Source organism: Ascaphus truei, chromosome 3 (assembly GCF_040206685.1).
Source record: "Ascaphus truei isolate aAscTru1 chromosome 3, aAscTru1.hap1, whole genome shotgun sequence".
Classification (NCBI taxonomy): Eukaryota; Metazoa; Chordata; class Amphibia; order Anura; family Ascaphidae; genus Ascaphus; species Ascaphus truei.
Window position 1 is genome coordinate 274,548,014 of NC_134485.1, and position 21,795 is coordinate 274,569,808.

At 43.6% G+C, this 21,795-nt stretch overlaps 1 protein-coding gene across 1 annotated transcript in view; it reads left to right on the forward strand.

The window, feature by feature from the left end:
- UGGT2 (UDP-glucose glycoprotein glucosyltransferase 2) overlaps positions 1-21,795 on the forward strand; it is a 248,351-nt gene that overhangs the window by 174,408 nt on the left and 52,148 nt on the right. The window contains exon 29 of the mRNA XM_075590844.1: positions 11,053-11,138. Within this exon, the coding sequence (XP_075446959.1) occupies positions 11,053-11,138 (86 nt within the window). The remainder of the gene's footprint in view (positions 1-11,052; positions 11,139-21,795) is intronic.

A 21,795-nucleotide genomic window follows, 5' to 3' on the forward strand; every position in this document is an offset into this window, starting at 1 on the left:
TTACTAGTATTCCCTCCTACTGTCTCTGTACGTTCTCCCTACCTACCAATTAGATTGTAAGCTCCTCGGAGCAGGGACTCCTTCCTTAATGTTACTTTTACAGTATGTCTGAAGCACTTATTCCCATGATCTGTTATTTATATTTGTTATTTATATGACATGTATTACTACTGTGAAGCGCTATGTACATTTTATGGCGCTATACAAATAAAGACATACATACATACATATACTGTATAATATAGTAATATAAATATACAGAAATAACTATAATATTAGATAGATCTATACTATATAGTTATATTAATTTGCAGCAATATAAACAATAATAGATTGATATACTGTATTATATAGTTATATAAATAAACAGAAATAACTATAATTTTAGATCTATACTGTATAGTTATTTTAATATGCAGCAATATAAACAATAATAGATAGATATACTATATTATATAGTAATATAAATGTACTTCCGCGTTAGTTACCGTTGGTGTCCTTGTGCGTTGTTTGGTCTTTCCGTGTGCATAATAGCACAAGGTGGTTGATGGCACAACGAGGCCAGAAGCAGCTAACCAGCGTTGGATATCTGCAATTTGGTGTCCGCTCGTGTTCATCTCCTTAATTCTCATGCTGAGATTCTTTGAAATCTTTTTAACAGGCATTGCTGTGAGTAGAAAGAAATACAAGCACAAGAATGTATATTCGATGTTTAGTCTGTGTATTCAATGTGCAGTTAATCCTCAAAATGGATGGTGTATTTATACGTTAATGACTCACATTAGAGTACGCCCACTTTCAACTCCTGTACCTCGTCGCCATGCATAAAAGGTTACACACTTTGCATAGCCCACCACTCGATGCTCTGTATCTGAACTTTCCCTTGTCCAGATACTGCATTGTGCCATCTGCTTCCTTGAATCAACCCCGATTCTACCGACGCAGGAACCCACTCGCCTCTGCCGTGCCTGTCCCGCAGAAAAAGCGAAAGGCAGGAGCCATTTCCAAGCCAAGGCCAAAGCGAAAGGCTAAGGCTAATAAAGGAAACCTTCTGCTGACCCCAAAGGCTAAGGGTTTTAATACACGTAAGCCTTATTATGTCAAGAAGAAATTCGGTGATGTACACTCAAAGCAAAACAAATGGCAGCCAACCCATCGAACCCGCAGACCACTTCCTCGATTATGCTTCGACGACTCTGCCGCTGCTCTCCCTGAATTCCACAGCCCATCTTCTCCACTACTCGTCCACGACGCTGCCGCTGCTCTCCTGGAAACCCACAGCCCATCTTCTCCACTACTCTTCGACTACGCTGCCGCTGGTCTCCCGGAAATCCACGTGTCACTTTCTCCATTACGCTTAGACGACTCTGCCGCTTCTCTCCCGGAAATCCACAGGTCACTTTCTCCATCCTTCTTCAACGATGCTGCCTCTACTCTCCCGGAAATCCACAGGTCACTTTCTCCATCCCTCTTCGACGACGCTGCCACTTCTCTCCCGGAAATCCACAGGTCACCTCCTGCATCCTTCTTCGACGATGCTGCCGCTTCTCTCCAGGGAACCCCCATCTCATCCTCCGTAGCACCCATCCACCCAGATGTCCACAGCACCCCATGCAAAATATCCAGCTCGTTAGACCGCATGCTGAATGGGTTAAGTGTCGAATCCCCAGGAACTCTACTATGCTAGTAAAGATAGATCTTCTTTTAAATACCATGCTAAATATGGATCAACGGATGGAGAAGATGGATCAACGGATGGAGAAGATGGATCAACGGATGGAGAAGATGGATCAACGGATGGAGAAGATGGATCAACGGATGGAGGAGGTGGATCAACGGATGGAGAAGTTGGATCAACAGATGGAGAAGATGGATCAACGGATGGACAAGATAGAGACTGACATAGCGGGGATACATAATTTGCTCGGAGTTCATGCCCCTGTATCTTCGACGCCGGAGCAGGAGGGTGGCATGGATGGGATGAATGGGACCTTCGACCGCCTTCCATCACCAAGCGCACCCCCTCCACCAGAAGAATATGTGTACATGTATGCCGCTGACGAGGATGACATGACAACCCCGTCAAGACCCCGCCAGGAGACAACACGGTGACCAAGACAGGAGGAAAGCATCCTCCCAGACAACCTACCCTCGCCCGCCGCCACAAGCACACCCGCTCCCAGAATCCAACCCACATACGCTTGCATCGATACGGTGCCCGACATCATCCTGCGCGAGCTGACCAAACCAAAAGCCATCGTTCTCACAGAAACATGGCTAACCCCTAAAACCCCTGATGCACATATTACCATTCAGGGATACTTCATTTTTAGGAGAGATAGGTCAAAAAGAGGAGGAGGGGTGTTATTTTATATTGCAGACACCTTACAATTTACACTGGTAAACTGCCCCCCAAGACCAACCTCTTTTGAAATCCTTGTTGGCAGAATCTGCCTCCCCTTCTCTAAGCCCGTCCTGATTGCTGGCATCTACCGCCCCCCTAAAGCCCCTCTACAATCTCTGACTGATATCACCCAGTTTCTTGGCTCCATTTCCTCTCAGAATGAGAAGAGTGAGCTGCTAGTTCTTGGGGATTTCAACTTCAATTGGCTTGACCTAAAAACCACAAAATCCACACACAAATCAAGTCACTTAACCTATCGCAACTCATTTCCCAACCCACACGAACAAACCTGAAATCGCACAACCATTCCCTGCTTGACTGGATTCTCTCCTCAAATCCCAGCAGAATCCAATCCTCTGGCATCCTTCCTGACATTTTCAGTGACCATGCAATAGTGTACTGTGTAAGGAAAATTAAACCGCCCCAATCAAGCCCTAAATTTCTCCTCACTAGAACATTTAGAAACTTTAACCCACAACAATTTCTGGCTGACCTTACCAACTGCCCTTGGCACAGAATCGATTTAATTCCTGACCCTGATTCTGTGCTCGACTATTTCCAATCCGAGTTCTTAAAACTCTGTGATATCCATGCTCCACTACGCAGAATAAGGGTACGGGGTGCCCACCTTCCATGGGTTACACCTGACCTTATAACACTCTACCAGTTAAGGGATACCTTGTGGAAAAGCCACAAAATAACTGGCACTACCAAAGATCTCAATCACTACAGATGCCTGCGGAACGTGTGCACAAGGCAAACAAGGCACGCAAAAGCACAATATTACTCTGACAATCTCCTCCAGAACACATCAAACCCAGCTAACTTCTGGAAGGTTATCAACAACATATTCCAGCCTTCTAACCACCAACAGCCAAGTAATATCACTAAGGGCGATATTACTCTGACAAACCCCACCGACATTGCAAATGCATTCAATGATTACTTTGTGGGGTGTGCTACTAACTTATTAGCAAAACGCAACCCAAACCACAAACCTGAATCTCATCCTGGGAGTACCCCTATAGCCCCACCCCCTCCCACCATTGCCCACAATTTTCAATTTGGCCCAGTATCCGAAGAGGAGATTACACAAGCGCTTCTCAAATTAAAACTAAGCAGCCAATGTGGACCTGACTTACTACAATCTAGGTTCCTAAGACTTGGTGCCCCAGCAATTGCCAAACCAATTGCGTCCATAGTCAACTGTATCCTGTCTGCTGGCCATATCCCTAAGACCTGGAAAGCTGCCAGAGTTGTCCCAATCTTCAAAAGTGGGGACAAAAACACTGTCTCAAACTACAGACCAATCTCCCTTCTCCCAATCCTATCCAAAGTCATGGAAATGTGTCCACTCCCAATTAAGCAATTACTATAACAAAACAAATTTTCCTAGCCAATTCCAATCTGGCTTTCGCCCCAAACACTCTACCGTAACTACCCTGCTAAACGTTTGCAGTGAAATCCAGTGTGGAATGGAATGGGGTCAACTCACTGGTGCAGTATTCCTAGATTTTGGAAAGGCTTTTGATACTGTTGATCATGCTATCCTGCTTAACAAACTCCAGAGCTCTGGAATAGGGAAGCATGCTTTAAACTGGCTTCAGTCCTACCTATCAGGTAGATCCCAACATGTGTCCATCTCTGGCGCTAACTCTAACCCCCTGGCTATCACCTGTGGCGTCCCGCAAGGCTTGGTTCTGGGGCCCCTACTCTTCTCAGTGTTCATCAATGATCTTCCCACAGCTTGTCAGGAAGCCTCAATACACATGTATGCAGATGACACAATCCTATATGCACACAGCCATAGCCTCTCTGACCTTCAACACATATTTCAGTCTGACTTTTTCAGACTCGAAAACTGGATTTCCCAAAACAAACTGTTTTTAAACACTGACAAGACTGTAACAATGGTGTTTGGGACCAAGACTAAATTTTTAAAGCTTCCAGCGACTGAGCTCCAGATTACAACCAACACTAACATCACCCTAACTCCTGTTACTAGTTTTAAATATCTGGGCATATGGTTTGACTCCCACTTAACATTCGGGATGCACATTAATACCCTGACAACCAAGACCTATGCCAAACTAGGGGTACTCTACAGGAACAAATCCTCCCTAAGTCTCCTGGTCAGAAAACGTATCACACAGCAGATGCTAATGCCAATTATTGACTATGGAGACATAGTATATGGCTCGGCACCTCAAACCCACCTTAGCAAACTTGATACCCTCTACAACTCAATTTGTCGTTTTGTTCTCCAATGCAACTATAACACACATCACTGCGAAATGCTCAAAGAACTAGATTGGTCATCACTCGAGTCTAGGCGCAAAGTTCACCTTTCCTGTCTTGCCTTCAAATTCTTTATGGGCAAGCTACCCAGCTACCTGAACAAGCTCCTCACCCCTACCACATGCAGCACATATCACCTGAGATCAGACTCCAAAAGACTGTTCATGGTCCCAAGGCTCAACAAAGTATCCGGCCGCTCCTCCTTCTCTTACCGTGCACCCCAAAACTGGAACAACCTACTGCACCGACACACTTTATTTGAGCAAATACCCGGTATGTACCTGGCAGATACCTGGAATGCGCCGCTCCTCACCTCTGACAAGCCCCGTTGAATTTGCCTTCCTAGCCTGGGTTCATGCCTGGCTGATGGGCGGCTGATCTGTTAAATGATAATGATTAGGATTTAATAGGCTGCAATGCTTCGCGTGTCTACCAGATGGCATAAATTCATGAATTGTAATGCAGTATATATATATGTACTGTGCAGTATTGCAGCCAGCGGGAATAAAATGCTTCAATCCCTACCGGAAAATAACCCAATGCACTCGGGCAGAAAACAGTCACAAACCTCAATACACCCGGGTATACCCGAATTCGTGGGACTAGCCGAGCTCGAATAAAGTGTGTCGCCAGTGTACCGGAGACTCTTACATCCACCACCAGTCTAAGTTCTTTCAAATCTAAGGCTGTCACACATTTTAATGTGGTCTGTAATTGTTTCATACGCCCATAATACAAATTATCTTTAACTGTGCATGCTATGTCTTGTATAAACTGCTCATTATGTAACTGTATTTGTAAACATGTATTATTTGTCTTAACTCTGTGCCCAGGACATACTTGAAAACGAGAGGTAACTCTCAATGTATTACTTCCTGGTAAAATATTTTATAAATAAATAAATCAGAGAGAAGTATAGGGTGATGAGTGCTGGTTTACCTCAGAAGTATGCCATGTTAATTTTCATGCACCACGTGTCCTACTTGGTGTACTGCGGGTGGGCCAAAAATGTAAACAACGTAGGAAATCGCGAAAAAGGCGCTTCCTGAAAATTTAAGAAGGACTATTGTGGTGGAATTGCGGCGCTATTTTTCAATTACAGATCCTGTAATGAAAATCGTGAGACGCCATTAATGGCATTTTGCGTCATACAAGGCATCGGCCCTGGAAGGACGATCTGGTGGGGATCGAATTTGCGTGACTGTTCAAATGTTGTTTATTTTTTGACTTGTTGCTTGTTTTAACTTGTATTAATAAAGAAATGTTTTTACTACACAAGACCTGCACAACTCCAGTCCTCGAGGGCCGCAAACAGGCCCTGTTTTCTGAAACCGGGCCTGTTTGCGGCCCTCGAGGACTGGAGTTGTGCAGGCCTGACTTGCTGTTCAGCACACCATACTTGTTTTAAATTTTATTAATAAAGAATTTTTTTTACTAACACCATACTGTTGTGCTGTAAATGTTTTGACTTTCTGTACTTTAATAAAGGAAATGTTGCGTGTTTTAAATTTTATTAATAAAGAATTTTTTTTACTTACACAAGACCTGCACAACTCCAGTCTTCGTGGGCCGCAAACAGGCCCGGTTTTTATCCTGAAAACCGGGCCTGTTTGCGGCCCTCGAGGACTGGAGTTGTGCAGGCCTGACTTACTGTACTGTACACCATCCTACTGTAAATGTTTTGACTTTCTGTACATAAATGTTTTTACTAGCAGTACATCATACACCTGTAAATGTTTTGACTTTCTGTACATAAATGTTTTTACTAGCAGTACACCATACACCTATAAATATTTTGACTTTCTGTGCATAAATGTTTTTACTAGCAGTACATCATACACCTGTAAATGTTTTGACTTTCTGTACATAAATGTTTTTACTAGCAGTACACCATACACCTGTAAATGTTTTGACTTTCTGTACATAAATGTTTTTACTAGCAGTACATCATACACCTGTAAATGTTTTGACTTTCTGTACATAAATGTTTTTACTAGCAGTACACCATACACCTGCAAATGTTTTAAATTGCTGTACACTTTAAATGTTTTTAAATTGTATTTGTAAATAAATGTTTTTGTACTTCACAAATAAAAGAAAATGTGGATTTGTTTTAAATTGTTCCATTGCCTCCTTTTATACTGTAACAAAATAGTGTTTCTACAGTAGAACATACAGTACAGTACTGTCCAGGCATACTGTACAGTACTGTACTTTATACTGTAGGCATGCTCATTACATCACAAGAGTATTAAAACAATACATGCTGGACGGGTATAGAATACACATATGTACTGAAATAATGTAGAATAAATGCATACTTTTTATTTTTCGGGTTTATTATACATGTAACACCTTTTGCCCTTCTCCTCCCCCCCCCCCCAATCGCAGATGGGGACCATGTGGGGAAATACACTTGTGTTACAGGGTGTGGTGCGTTACCTGATAGGCTCACAGAAGGCCTGAACCTCCGCCTCTGGGAGCCTGGGGTTACCTGGTCATTGGTTGAACACAGCGCCTGCACCTGTAAGGGCTCCCACCTGAGTGGGATGGTCCTCTTACAGGAACCACAATAATAAGACACGCACACAGTGTATGCTAATAACTGTTTAATATTGCTAATACTAATAACTTCGGTACCTGTACCACAAAGAATAATGCATATAGCCATACACATAGAAGTGCACCGGATGCACACATCACCATAAATATTCCCTCCTCCAAAGTACTTGGGTGCTGGGCACCAATCCCCTGATGTCCCTTTATGTCCACACCCACTCAATGTGTTGGAGATAGCACTATCCCTTGAAGTGTTAGTGCACTAATAAAGGTACCTACCCTGGACTCCAGTCCACGGGTGCCGCTATACAACTGGGTTTGGATCCGCCTGATCCGACGTGATGTCCTCCTACGCGTGGGGTGAATTCCGGCATGGATAATATCACCGCGGCTCCGCACCGTCTGTACCTTTGTGGGGATCCGTCTGCAGCCGGCAGGCCGCAGTCACTGCTTGGCGTGGCCTCCGTGAAGATAGTCTATATATATATATATATGAGTCTCTGGGAAGATAGTCTTTATATATTTTCTGGGTCTGAGCCCAGACCCAGAAATCAGGCTGCGAGCCACAGAGTGTATCTTTAGTTAACCAAATAGCTAAAGGGGCAGATCTCCTTCTCTAAGGCCTGTCCCTGAAGCAACCAACAAACTGGGGCAAGGGTAACCGTTATCTGGGGCCTTTGGGGGTTATCTGGCCTAGTGCAAGGGGCTACTGCTCCCCTGCACCCTCAGTCACCAGCTCCCTGCTCCAACTCACACACCGCAACCCCGCGAAATGTATCTAAATGCAACTGCCGAGAATCCTTGAGCCCTATTGGCTGTTTGGGAGCACCTGGTGTATGTCTTCCTTTGCCTCATGGGAATTGTAGTCCCGTGGAGGCTGCTGTAACATTGGGGCCGCATGCGCGATTCCACTGCGCATGCGCGACTTCCAAATGGCCGCCGCAACTCCTGCACTTCACTGCGCATGCGAGACCACTGCGCATGCACGCGCAAACCATCATGGCGGCCCCCGCTAGCCGAGTGTGCCGCCGAGCCTCCTGAGGCTCGGAACGCTCCCTGCTCTGGCCCCCACCTTTAGAAACAGCTGGCGGGTCCGTCGCTGGCTCCGGCAGCACCCGCGACCGCGCTGAGGCAAAGGAGGGGGGTCTCTGGGAGCCGGAGGGGACCGGGGCTACACACAGTATATATAGTATTGTATACGGTCTGAAAACAGCATACTGTTTCAGGTTTTCTATGAAGCTCTCAGTTACAGTATTCTATCCTAATCAATAACAACGGCCACTAAACTGTAGACTCCGGTATGTGGTTTTTATTAAATCCGATTCAGCAATGTGCAGGCATTGTTACACAAAGCGATATTATCCATCGAAATCCCTCCATTTGCCGTTTTCCGCATGAGATGACAAAGTTTTCTTTTCTGAGGAAAAACAAAAGTACAAGTTTTACTGTAATGGTCAGTCAGTCCCCTAAAGAAGTTTCTACAGTCAGTCCCACCAATAATTTTCTCGGGGGGCGTCTCCTGTTCACATGCGCATGCGCCTACAGTCGATGTGATGAATGCATATGCGTTTCAAGAAGGTCCAAATGCGCATGCGCCTTACTTTCCACCAATTGTTCAGTATCTACTGTAGAAGCTGCTCAGCCAATGATATTGCTTACAGGAGAATCGCTTGACTGTGCATTTGATATTGATATTTCAAAAACAGAATAAAATACGGCAACATTACTCACCATAGATTTTGCCAATCAGCTGGCGCCGAGCCACTGCCAGTCCCGTATTCTTGATTATACACGTAGTTGACAGGTGACAGCGGGACTACTACACCTGTAGTCAGCTGATGAGGCTGGAAATCGCTTTGGTACATGCAAGCTTGCTGGAATCTGTACGCGAAATCCGGCTCCGGCTGCAGGTATCTGGGCGGGGACAGACAGCAAGGGTTGCCGGTCACCAGGTTTTCACGGACGGTCGGACCGTTATTGGAAGCTGGCGCTGTCGCTGGCACATTGCTTGCCTGCGACTGATGTTTCTTAGTTGGTTTTAACATGACCTTTCGCCTTTTGACGTCTCCATGATGAAATATACGGGAAAAATCTGGTGCTACACACCAATACCCTCCTTTAAGACCGTGTGCGGGATCAATACAAAAAAAACACGGATCGATACATAACTTTTTCCTTATTGCACGCTTCCACACATGAGCATCTGGTGAAAATTTATAAAAGTCATAGTTTTCGATAAAATACTGATAAATTTGACTAACTGTGGCCATCTTATCATCTGTTGCATTAATCGCGGCCCGTATTAAATAAGCGTACGTTCTGTTGGGTTTTTGGAACACGGACTGCAGTTGTGCACTCATGTCGGGACTCTATGGACAATAAAACAAGACCAGACACTGTGCATTTATTTTTTAATATGAAAAGCCTAAATTAATACATTATTGTAACTTCTTCAGTACCAAGGTCAATTTACAATGGACCACTGTTGTATTTTTTTAAACACCTGCAAGTCGACACATTACTGAAGCACATGCGCATTACAATTCATGAATATCTGCCACCTGGCGGATACTCGAGGAATTGCAACCAATTAAATCCGAACCATTATCAATAAACACATCAACCGCGGGTGACGCCGGCATGAATGCGGCATGAACGCTGTGCAGTGTGTGACATTCGGGGAAAAAGATGTTGGAGAATAAAATGGGCCGCGGCTGTAGCAACAACTTTGTAACTGAGCCGCACTCCATATGGCTTTAATACTTACATAGTTTAGCTTTGGGTGTGCGTATCCATTTTCATTCAGCATTCACTCCCTTTTGTACGTTTAATGACATGCCACCCTTATATGATTGGATGCGATTATTGAGTTTCATACACTATGGTCAACTGTGTATTTTGATTAGATCAGCGCTAAAATTATGCAGTGATATTAGAGCTGCGTCATGCTCCTCATGGCATTTATATATAGATAGCTAGCACAGTTCACCGAGACTCTATATGCTCATGCTACATATATATCCGCTATAGATCTACTTTGATAGGGTGGTTTATATATATATATATATAAATATATATATATATATATACCATCTGTATGCATGAACATTGCACTGATTGACACACTGTGTATTACTGCGTATTTGGATTAGATTAGCATTAATATTATGCAGTGATGTTGGAGCTGTGTCATGCTCCTCATGACTTTTATATGTTGTTAGTTACCACAGTTCTCTACACTACATGTCTTTTTTTTGCAGATTATTTAGACACAGTGGCTGAGTGTATATTATTTCCATGCATTACCTGACTCTCTCTATAGATATCAGGCCAATTAACATCTATTATATTGAGAGATGGACTCAGTTCATTCCCTGTAAACCTTTCTGTTTATTTTAAACTTACACACTTTAATTTCTATTATAAGCAAGTGTAGACATATTATTTTTATATCCTTAAAAGTTATGTTTTAACTGCCTTTGAGTGCACCACCAAATGTGCTTCTTTGAGGAGGGAAATTGGTTATTCCAGTTACTTTCTTTTTCTGATAAAATACAACTTCTACCTTAGCACCACTTAATAATATGCCCCTAGATGCATTACTTGGGGGCGGGGGGGGTGGGGGGGATTGCTGCTTTAGAAGAAAGCTGATTACAAATTGAAAGTTACAGTATTTAAAGCCTGCAGGAATTTTATAAGATCTCATCAATGCATATCATTGGGATTTATCTAAACTACAACTTATGTAATTCATGTTGCAAACATATAAACCTCTGCTTTCTGTTTGTTAGGGATATTTTCAATTGAAAGCCAATCCAGGTGCTTGGAGTTTACGACTGCGTAATGGAAGATCAGAGGACATCTACCATATATTTTCGTAAGTTATATGTAAAATAGTGGCAACAAGCTATTCTACTCGTCTCTATGACATTTCAAAGTAAATAGATTTCGAAATTAGAATTGTCCTGCAGACAGGAACAATTGTTGGATTTAAACTTGTCTTTGTTTTTTGCTTGCTATGCTTTTTTATGTCGGCATTAAAGACTGCTTAAAATCCTTTATAGAAGAAATTTTACTTTTCACAGGAGTTTCCTCTTTGCAATCCCTGAGAAAATGATGTGTGGGGCTTTATAATATCGGTCTTGTGATAACTTAATTAGTTGTGCATGGTTTTTCCATAATTGCTTGAGGCCTTTGATTGTGTAATCACAAAATATTCCTTCCAGTGTGTACCTTAATATCCTTTAATCAGGAATCTGGAATGTGTAGTTCTGTCAATTTTGACTTCTTTGCATCCGTTTTGAAAATTATTTAGTTTTTAAGGCTGCAATAAAAAGTACCACTTTACGTCATTATAAATGTATTTATTGACCTCTGTTATTCCAGAGAGGCCTATAGAGCATCACATGGCAATCTAAAGCCTCTCCTGAATAGGAGGAATTAAACTGGAGACGCAATCATTTTTAGAAAATAGGCTTCTTACTGTATTAAAGCTGGATTTCTTTGTATTAACAAGATTCTGCAGAGTTCAGTAAATATTTAATGTCAAGATAATAGACATGAGTTGGCAGATTGTCAATTTCCACTTCTGATCTATGGTCTGGTAATTGACAGTCATCCTACCTTTGTCCTGCCACTAAATTCCTCTTGTCATAAATTGCCTTGATGTAATGATTTCTGCAAGAGTTCATATTAAAATGGTATTTTTAAAGCGTACATTTCCTTAAATGACAATGTATTAAACTTTAATATAGTTTTCTCATTAGCTTCTGTAGTTTGCATTAAAATGTCCCTTCTCTTGGGATAGTTCATTATTCTGATGTGTGATGACTGCACTCTTCTACTGTCCTACTTTGTACCATCTCATAAAGCATGTGATGAACTTGAAAAAATCTGCAAGTTAATATGGTGAATCCAGTCTGTTATCCGTGACTGCTTTTTTTTCATTATAAACTGCAAGTAGTTATGTATCTGTTTTCAGTGTCCGTGTATGTATATATGTTTGTGTTAAGCTGTTTTATAATGTACATAGTGTAGCTGTGTCCCCTTTTACCTACTGGGCCGGGGAGGGGGATGGCTGCGGTGTGTCGGAGGACCGGAGCTCCGCGGTGGACCGCCGGTGCAGGGCGCCGCCATCTTGAATGTTCGCGCATGCGAGCCATGCGCATTGAAGTTGGTTGCGGCGGCGATCTTAGGAGTCGGCTCCGCAGAGGACTACATGTCCCAGGAGCCTTAGGGGCACAGCCAGGGAGAAGGAGATACAGTTTGGCACAAAAGAGAGCCGCGCATCAGTCGGGTGCAGGGCGGCAAGGTGTGAGGACATGTTCAGGGTGCCAGTTGCCCCTGAGCTAGGCCAGATCTACCCTGCTGGCCCCAGCTAGGCCCCTGAGCCCTGATAGCTTGTTGTGTTTTAGGGAAGGCCCCCAGATGGGGAAGCTTAGCTTGGCACATGGCAGTGTTAGTACACCGGTGACCGGACGCCACACGCTGAGCTGTGGCATGGGACCAGACCACAGGCACACTATAGACTTTAAGGGAGACACTCTGGCTGGAGCTCCCTCAAGAGGCGGATGCCTCCGGAAAGGAGGTGGAGATAGGATTGGGTAGACCTCGCGTCGTGGGCTCACAGTGCGGTCCTGCGGATTCCTCATCTTCAACTTAACCTGGTCTGGGCTGAGACCAGGAGAGGTACCACGTGCACCAACGACCACACACAGGTGTAGCGCTACTCCACACACTTTGAGGGGGAACTTGCTCTGTGGACACCGGGGCAGTTGGGAGCCCACGGCACCTCAGCACTTGGGGGAAACCCTACCGGGGGAAGTGAACACTGTGTGGGTTATTGCATTGTGGAGGGGCGTTGTGTTGGGAGTACCATTGTTATTAGCATGCTAGTAAACTGTTACATACACACTTGTGTGTGTGTGTGTATTTCTCGCTTTTGTGTTTGGGTCCTGTGAGGGGTTATCCAGCTACGCTTGGTTCCCTCCCAGGTGGAGGCACTGTATCCAGATAGACAAGCTCACCCCAGGCTCAAAGCAGCAGAGGCTTAGGCCTTCTGTGAGCCACAGGTAAAGACAGCAAGTGCAGTTCCCTTAGTAACGGGAAAAGGGGCTACATTAGTATAAATTAAATCACTTGTCCTCACAACTGTAAAGCCCTCGTATTCAGTAAAGCATATATTTTCTGGGACACGATTAGCAAATGTATGTTGCAGAAAATGAATCGCTTTGTTCCAGTTTAAGCATGTGAATCAGTTGAAGTATCATCTTTATGAATACATTTACTTTACACTAGTGGTTTTCAACCCTCTTCTCAGGAACCCCAGTACGGATGTTTTGGGTGCAACCAAGCTAACCAACACTCTTTTTGCCTGTAATATAAATGCACTCATGTTTATTCATGTCCTGGTCATATTTAAAATCTGTCTGTCTTGGGGTTACCTGAGGAGATGGTTGAAAATCTCTACACTGTTATAGTGACGACTACCAAGCTCCTGCCCAAAAGTAAGTGATGTTCGATTCTGCAGCAAAGTGATTGGTTCCAACAGCAATTAAAAAGATCAACATATAAAGGACATGTAGTTATCCTAATATTCTTCTATATAACAATATCACCTATGTTTCCTTCATACTTTTATGAGAACTGATTTTTCTCAACATACATGTTTGAATCTAGAATCGTTCTGCCCATTGTACCAGAGTGTATTTGATATGTTTGATCTGCACATTTTACAAGTATACTGGTATATGGCTTGTGTAAATGATTAGTTCTTTCTAGCTGACTCTACTTACCTTACCGTAACACACCCGTACCTTTTGTAGGCAGAGTACAGTATTGTATTATTTTAAATAGACTACAATATTGCAGTGGAGCAACGTCTTCTTTATAAGGACTAGCTGTTTAAGACTACTGGCCATAGAACATTACACAGACGTGTCAATTATAGTTTTGTGAACGATGTTTTATACGGAATATTGTGCTTTTGCATCTACAGTATATTAAAATGATAAAGCGGAAAGCTTTTTAATTAGAGTTGGTTGAGTTTGGGAGTTTAAATCCAGACATCCTACCCTCCCCCCCATATGCCCCCCCCCCCCCCCCTGATTTCTGTCTATTTACATAAGTGAACCAGGGCTCAGGCCTGCATAACATGGCAAAGCCTTTTTTCTGCTTTTGGCTTGGGAGGAAACGGGGTCGGGATAAGGATATTTCCTTCCCTTCAGGTATCACCTTCTGCTCTGCCACCAAATTTATAAAGGGGATGGAAGGTCTTATATATGAGGAAACACTATCCAAATTAGACTTGTTTACATAAAAAATAGATTTATAAGAGGATTATGATTATTATTGATAAATATATCCAAAGTCAATATAAGAAACTTTCATGGGAACTCTTCAGTCCAGGGATGGTGCAAATGACACAGAGGAAAGAAGATTTCACTAGCCGCAAAGGGTTCTTTATGGTAATGGTAATGGTAATGGCAGTGAAAATGTGGAATTTACGACATATGGGAGGGACTGTGATGACAGATACAGTATATATATATATATATATATATTTAAGAAAAGGTTGGCCATTTTTATTTATTTTTAAGGAAATGGTATATACAGTAGGATTATGCCAAATAAGTAAAAACATAGGAAGAACATTGATCCACAGAGAAATCCATCACTGGAGTCAGGAAGCTTGTCCTTCTGAAACAAACCCTTTTTGTCAAACATTTGAGTTATTTTATTTGACTTCCTCTAGATGTATAGCACCATACATACGGTATCGGATTAGTATGTTGCCCAATCAGAGTTTTGCAAAGTTTGAACATAACCTACTGTGCAGTGTTCCTATGCACGTACTTAGATGAGCAGAGACTGTACCAGCAATCTGACCAGTACAGTTGGTCTATATTACTATGCGTCAGTTGCAATCATTCATCACAAACATTATTTCTTTTTTGTCACTACATAATTTTTGCTAATCACCAACATTATTTTATGATCATTACTTTTGCTAAATAGATTGTCATTAAATAAATACTTAAATAGGAAGCAAAAAACCCAGCTCTTAATCAAACGATATTTCTTCCACTAATTTCACATTATATCCATACTGTAGATCAAAAGAAACACAGTTTATGCAAAGCAAAAATGCAAGGGCCACTGAGCATCTCTGTTTAAAATACAGCCCTTTATCTTTGATTATGCCCTGCACCATGCAAAACTACAGTGTTTTTGAAAGGTCTGTTATGGGGGAAAAAATGGAAAATGTTCACCTAATTACTGAGACTAGATTGATAGTTCGGTCCTTGAGAACTTGCTGCCCAGCAGTTGTTCAGTTCTCTTCATTCCAAACAAGACCTTGCATGTTGAAGATGACATTTGTGAAATGGAGTTCCTTGCCATGAATTGATGTGAATGATAAAGATAGAATTTGTACCTAAGCTGCTGGTATTATTATTGAAACTGGTCATGTTTTTGACATTGTACTTGATCGGAAATAAGACTTTTCTACTGTGAATTTTGAATATAAGGGTAGGAAAACCATGATTTAGCATATCCTGTTTGGTTTCAAATGTACTTGTATATATGATGTCCTAAATTTAAATATCTAAAACAGATGTACCATAAAGATTTAATCTTTTTCCGTTAAAGATTTTTAACTGACCCTGAATTGAATGGGGACGTCCTTTTATCTTGCCCTGGTCAGGGATTTCCAGAAGACTTTTTCACATCCATGAATAAAATGTCGGGAAGGAGAATACATTTGTGGAAAAGAAGAAAAAAAAACACAGCTGAATTGAGGCTGCAGGAGCTAGCTACATGTTAACATGTGTGGTAACAGATAGATATTTGCCAATTAATATTTAAATGATGCTACTCTAAATGTATTTATTGTGCATTTTTGTTGCTCCTGAGGAAATATCTGTTCTTTCGACGAAACGTGTAGGACTGTTCCTAGTGGTGCTTGAGCAGGCTCGTCACCTGATACTGTGCCTAGCCATGCCCCCCTCTATCGCGGACTCACTAGGGCCTTTGAATCAGCTGTTCTGTCGGCTCCTATGTTCTACATCTGACGCTGCAGTGAGGATTCTCTACGGCACAACCGGAGCTCCCCCTGCCCCTTCTCTTGTCCCAAGACTTCCGAATCACATCAGGACTGGATCCGACAGAGGTCCCTTCATTTTGGGACAAATGTTGGAGAGGTGCATAATCTAATCCTCCTGCTTCACAGCCCAGCAGGCTGAGTCCCTACCTGTTGACAGGTTTTCAATCATGCGATTTTACCTATACACGTTTGTGAGCGTGCATTTTTAAGGATTCTCTTTAAACCACTATCTTATAAAATTGTAATGCACTATGGGGCATGCGCTTCTGTTCTTTTGTCTTTTAGATTAGTTTGGAACTGGTTAACCCTACAGAAGCTCCTGAGACCCCAAAACACATTTAGGACATCCATTCTATAGCCTTTTTTCCACTAATTCATTGTTGTGTTGATTTAAATATTCACATTTATTGACTAGGTTTACATATATCTTTTAGCGCTGTTTCTATCTCCCTTTTTTTTTGCTATATACAGATGCAGTGGCCGTTATTCGAACAAATTACAGCGCCCTTTTCGTGTGCGCTGCTGTACTCCACACGGCATTAACGTGGCCAATCGCCCCAGGCACACGTGTTTATCGCGGTTGCTTTGTTGAATTTCATGGATTGTGTGCAATGAAATTAATTAATGAATTGTAATGTGTACAGTACTGTGCTACTGTGTCAATTTCAGATGTTTAAAAACCAGAACACTAAAATGCCATTTTCTGCACTCGCGTCTTCACGCGGTACGGTTGGAGGAAATCACACGACATAACGTGGGTATTCCGAGGTATACAACGCGTGAAGTGTTCGAATAACGGCCGCTGCGTGTGTGTGTGTGTGTGTGTGTGTGTGTGTGTCTCGCTCGCTCAGTGCCCCTGGCTATAGCCTTCTACTGGCCTCAACACTTTAAGTCCTGGTAAGAACAGGAAGTGTTTGGGTTACCAACTCCAGCGCAGGGCCTAGGCTGCATTGCAGCCTTGATGGGTACCATGTTGGACTACACACAGAGAGACTGCTTTTCCTCAGAGAAGGGGGGAGAGAGACAGAGGTCTCCCCAGCATGGTGAAGCTGGATGACAGTCCCCTAGGCTTGCTGGACGGTGGTTGCAGAGCCTGCTGGGATTGCCTGGGTTTAAAGCCCAGGAAGAAGAGTAAAGGACACGAGATTGTGCTGGAGCAGGGAGGTCTTGTCCATTTTATTGGAACTACAGAGGAGAGGGATTCTCTGAACTCTCACAGGGTCCACATGGAATTACCTGGAGTCCCAACAGTAACAGACCAAGAGCTACAGTAAGTAATACATTAATGTACCTAAGACTGTTCGTATGGGGTGCATATGATAGGACATGTTTTGGGCGGATACCCAGTATAGCTGGTGGCCGTGTTTGAAAGGGCTGGAGTATGTTTAGTTCGTTTTCCCTAAAGGGACTAGGCGTTATTTTTATGATTTGTTTTAACTTAAAAGGACGTTGGGCCTGTTGGTGAATAATTAACCCTGTAAAGAAACCCTTTGTAGAGAAATACCATGTTTCCGGCCTTATTCTGGGACTAAAAGATGGGCATCACAATTGGTGGCGTTTTAAGGCGGGCAGTCCAAAAGACACAAAGTGGTGGAAACTGGGGTTTGAAAATAATACAGGGATTTAAAATGGCCGCCCAACTGAAGTGAAATAACAGATTCTGCGATTGAAGTCTGTGAAGGTGTGAAGAATTGAGGAAATAGCGCTTCCGCAGGTCAAGGTGCAGAATACACCCGTGAGTGATAAATGGATGAATTTCTGAACACAATACAGCATAACTAAGCAGAGAATACGGCTATTCTACAGCGCAGCCAAGCAGAGTACGCTGCTGCCTTAATGCAGGGCTTGCAACAGTTGGCAAAGAAGCAAAATGAACTGTCAAAATCCCATGATGAAAATTTACTGTCACAAACTAAAAATACGGCGGTGTTAGTACAGCAGATGGCGCTATCCCTACATCAGACTCTAAAAGAGGCGCACCTTCGCCTACACCAGGAACTGCTAGTGTTGGGGAAGAGAATTACCACCCAGACCAGCGGGGCCCCACAGTCACTCGCCAGATAAAATCGCACCTCATTCAGACAATGACGATGGATGATGACGTTGAATCGTACCTGTCAATTTTCGAGCGCACTGCAGTATGCGAAGGGTGGCCAGCTGAGGAGTGGGCTGGAATAATTGCTCCCTTCCTTGTGGGTGACTCATAAAAAGCATATTATGACTTGGAGCTTGAGCAAGCAAAAAACTATGACACCCTGAAGGCTGAGTTAATGGCACAGTTAGGGGGTCACCCTCGCAGTTCGGGCCCAACGGTCCCACTCCTGGCAATGTGATACAGAGAAGACTCCCCGCTCTTAACTCTACGACCTTATGCACTCTGCAAGGAAGTGGCCCCAGTCTGAAGTATGTACCACTGCCGTAGTCATCGAAAGTCGTTATAGATCGGTTCCTGAGGGGTCTTCCCCACACCATCCAGAAGTGGGTGAGAGAGTGACCGCAAAGACACCGAGCAATTGGTCGGCTTAGTCGAACGTCACTTGCCTGCCGAAGAGATGTCCAAGAGTTAAAGTCCAGATGCGTTTTCCGGTCCCTGTTTCCTGCGCGTCAGGTGGTCTGGTGAGACTGTTCCTCAGAGTAACAGTTCCCAAGGACTCAGACTCACATAAAGGAGAGGGAAGTCCCACAGCCCCAAGGAGGGACTCCTGTCTCATTATTCCCAGTAGACTGGAGACAAAACCCCGACCCAGGTTTGGAAAGTACACAGAGTGCTACAAATACCATTAACTTGGACATGTGGTCACAGTTTATCCTCGAAACTCTGACCAAATGGAATGTAAACTTTCTGTGGGGCATTTTTTGGGGGCTGGGTTTCTATATTTAAACAGACTGTTATAGAGAAGGGGAATTTAGAGAAAAACAGGATGTGTAAAATCAAAGTAGATGGGGCCCCGAGAAAGGAACTGCACGAGACGTGTTTAGGCTATCAAGAGGCCGGCCACATTAAACACTATCATTGCAGTTCGGAAGAGGATGAGGAGGAGGACTCCTATGTAGCCATGCGAAAAGGACAGCCTCCATTTGCAACAGAAGCTCCACAAAATGTTGACCCCGGGTGGTCAGGAAAGCTTGAGTTGACAAAGACTACTCTTACCACCAGCAACAGAAAGCCGAGCGAGTCAGACGGAAAGAGTGTTGACTGGAAATGGCACAATGAGATGTCCCAGCAAGACGTTCAACACTTAATCACTGAGCTGGAAGTTTCTCAGCCAGAGGCTTGCACATTCAAAGCAGAGCTTGGTAAAGTAAGGCTGTGATTATACAGGAAAACACGCGCAGATTGTATGGAAGACAGGTGAGAGGCAGGAAGGCCAGACTCCAGGAGGTTACAGTAATCGAGACAGGAGAGAATGAGGGCCTGAGTCATAGTTTTAGCAGTTGAGCAACAGAGGAAAGGGCGTATCTTTGTAATATTGCGGATGAAGAAGCGACAAGTTTTAGATATGTTTTGAATGCGAGAGGAGAATGTGAGAGAGGAGTCGAGTGTGACCCCAAGGCAGCATGCTTGGGCTACTGGGTGAATGATGGTATTTCCATCAGTAATGTGGAAGGAGGTTGGAAGGCCAGGTGGGAGGAAGTATGAGGAGCTCTGTATTTGCCAAGTTAAGTTTAAGTCGGCGGAGGGCAATCAAGGATGATATCACAGAGAGACATTCAGAAACTTTGCTCTGTACAGCAGGTGTAAGGTCAGGGGTTGAAAAGTAAATTTGTGTGTCGTCAGCATAGAGGTTACATTTAAACCCAAGAGATGTGATTAGGTCACCTAGAGAAAGTGTGTCAAGAGAAAAGAGAAGAGGTCCCAGGACAGAGCCCTGGGGTACCCCCACAGAGAGATTGATGGAGGAGGAGATGTTAGCAGAAGTACGATGGGAGAAGTAAGAGGAGATCCAGGATAAAGCTTTGTTACGAATACCAAGAGTATGGAGAATGTGAAGGAGAAGAGGGTGGTCATGGTGTCAAATGCTGCAGAAAGGTCAAGTAATATGAGCAGCATGGAGGTCATTAGTTATATTAGTGAGGGCTGTTTCAGTGGAGTGAGAAGTGCGGGAGCCAGATTGTAGAGGGTCTAGGAGAGAATGGGTGTTGAGAAAGTGGAGCAAGCAAGAGAATACAAGACGTTCAAGGAGTTTAGAGGCAAAAGGCTGGAGGGAGACAGGTCGATAGTTAGAAAGACAAGTAGGTTCAAGCTTGCTGTTTTTGAGTAATGGTATAACTGTTGCATGTTTTGAAGGAGGAGGGAAAGGTACCAGAGTAGAGGGAGGAGTTAAAAATGTGTGTGAGCGTAGGGATTATATTAGGAGCAAGATGTTTTAGGAGATGGGAGGGAATGGGGTCATGAGGGCAAGTGGTAGAGGAAGAAGAGGAGATCAGCAGCAACACAACCTCCTCTGAGACAGCAGAAAAAGAGTCAAGGAAGGCAGGAGCACAGTTTGGAAGTGATGTAGGATGGGAGGAGGAAACTGTATGGTTTTCACTTTTTCCTTAAAATAGTCCGCAAAGTCCTGAGGTGAGATGGAGGAAGAAGAAGAGGCAGCTGAGGGTGGTTTGAATAGAGAGTCAAAGACAGAAGAGTTGGCTTGGGTTAGACTTGTGCATGTTGATTCGCGAAGAAAAGTAGGTTTGTTTAGCCTGAGAGAGGGCTGAGTTGAAACAGGATAGCATAAATTTGTAGTGAAGGAAGTCTGCGAGAGTGTGAGATTTCCTCCAGAGATGCATTCAGAGGAACACAGCATGCATGTGTGGGAAATTAGGCAGGGTCTGGGGTTAGAAGGCTGAGGACCCCAGAGAGAAAGCAGGGCAATGTAGATCAAGAGGGGAAGATAAGGCAGAGTTGTAGTTCCTGACCAGGTTGTCGGGGTCTGGAGCAGAACATAGAGAAGAGGGAGGAGTGTAAAGTGGAGGTTTCTGCAGAAACGAGGGGGAGATGGAGATGGAGTTGGAGAAGCGAAAGAGAGAAAATTTAGATGAGGTGATGGTCAGAGAGAGGAAAGGGGGAAATGGAGAAATCAGAGAGAGAAAAGTTTTTAGTGAAAACCAGGTCTAGTTACAGTAGGTCTTTGTGGGTGCTGGCTGCAGTCCACTGTTGAAGGCCAAAAGAGGAGGTTAGAGAGATAAATAGGGATGCTCACTATGCTGCTTGGCGGCAGCAATGGGTGACATCACAGAATAGCGCTGCCGCCTTGCAGCATTTGGTATTAATGAGCCTTAAAGCAGCAAGTACTACAGGAGAAACTGAGTGCACAGTGTGTCCCCACCGAGCAGCATTGGAGTCTGAAAAGTTTAAGTTGGAGAAAAAAAGGTTACAGAATTAAACTTGCAGAAAAGTCGAGAGCTAAAGCGGACAGCTGAACACACATCCCAGCAACTCACAACT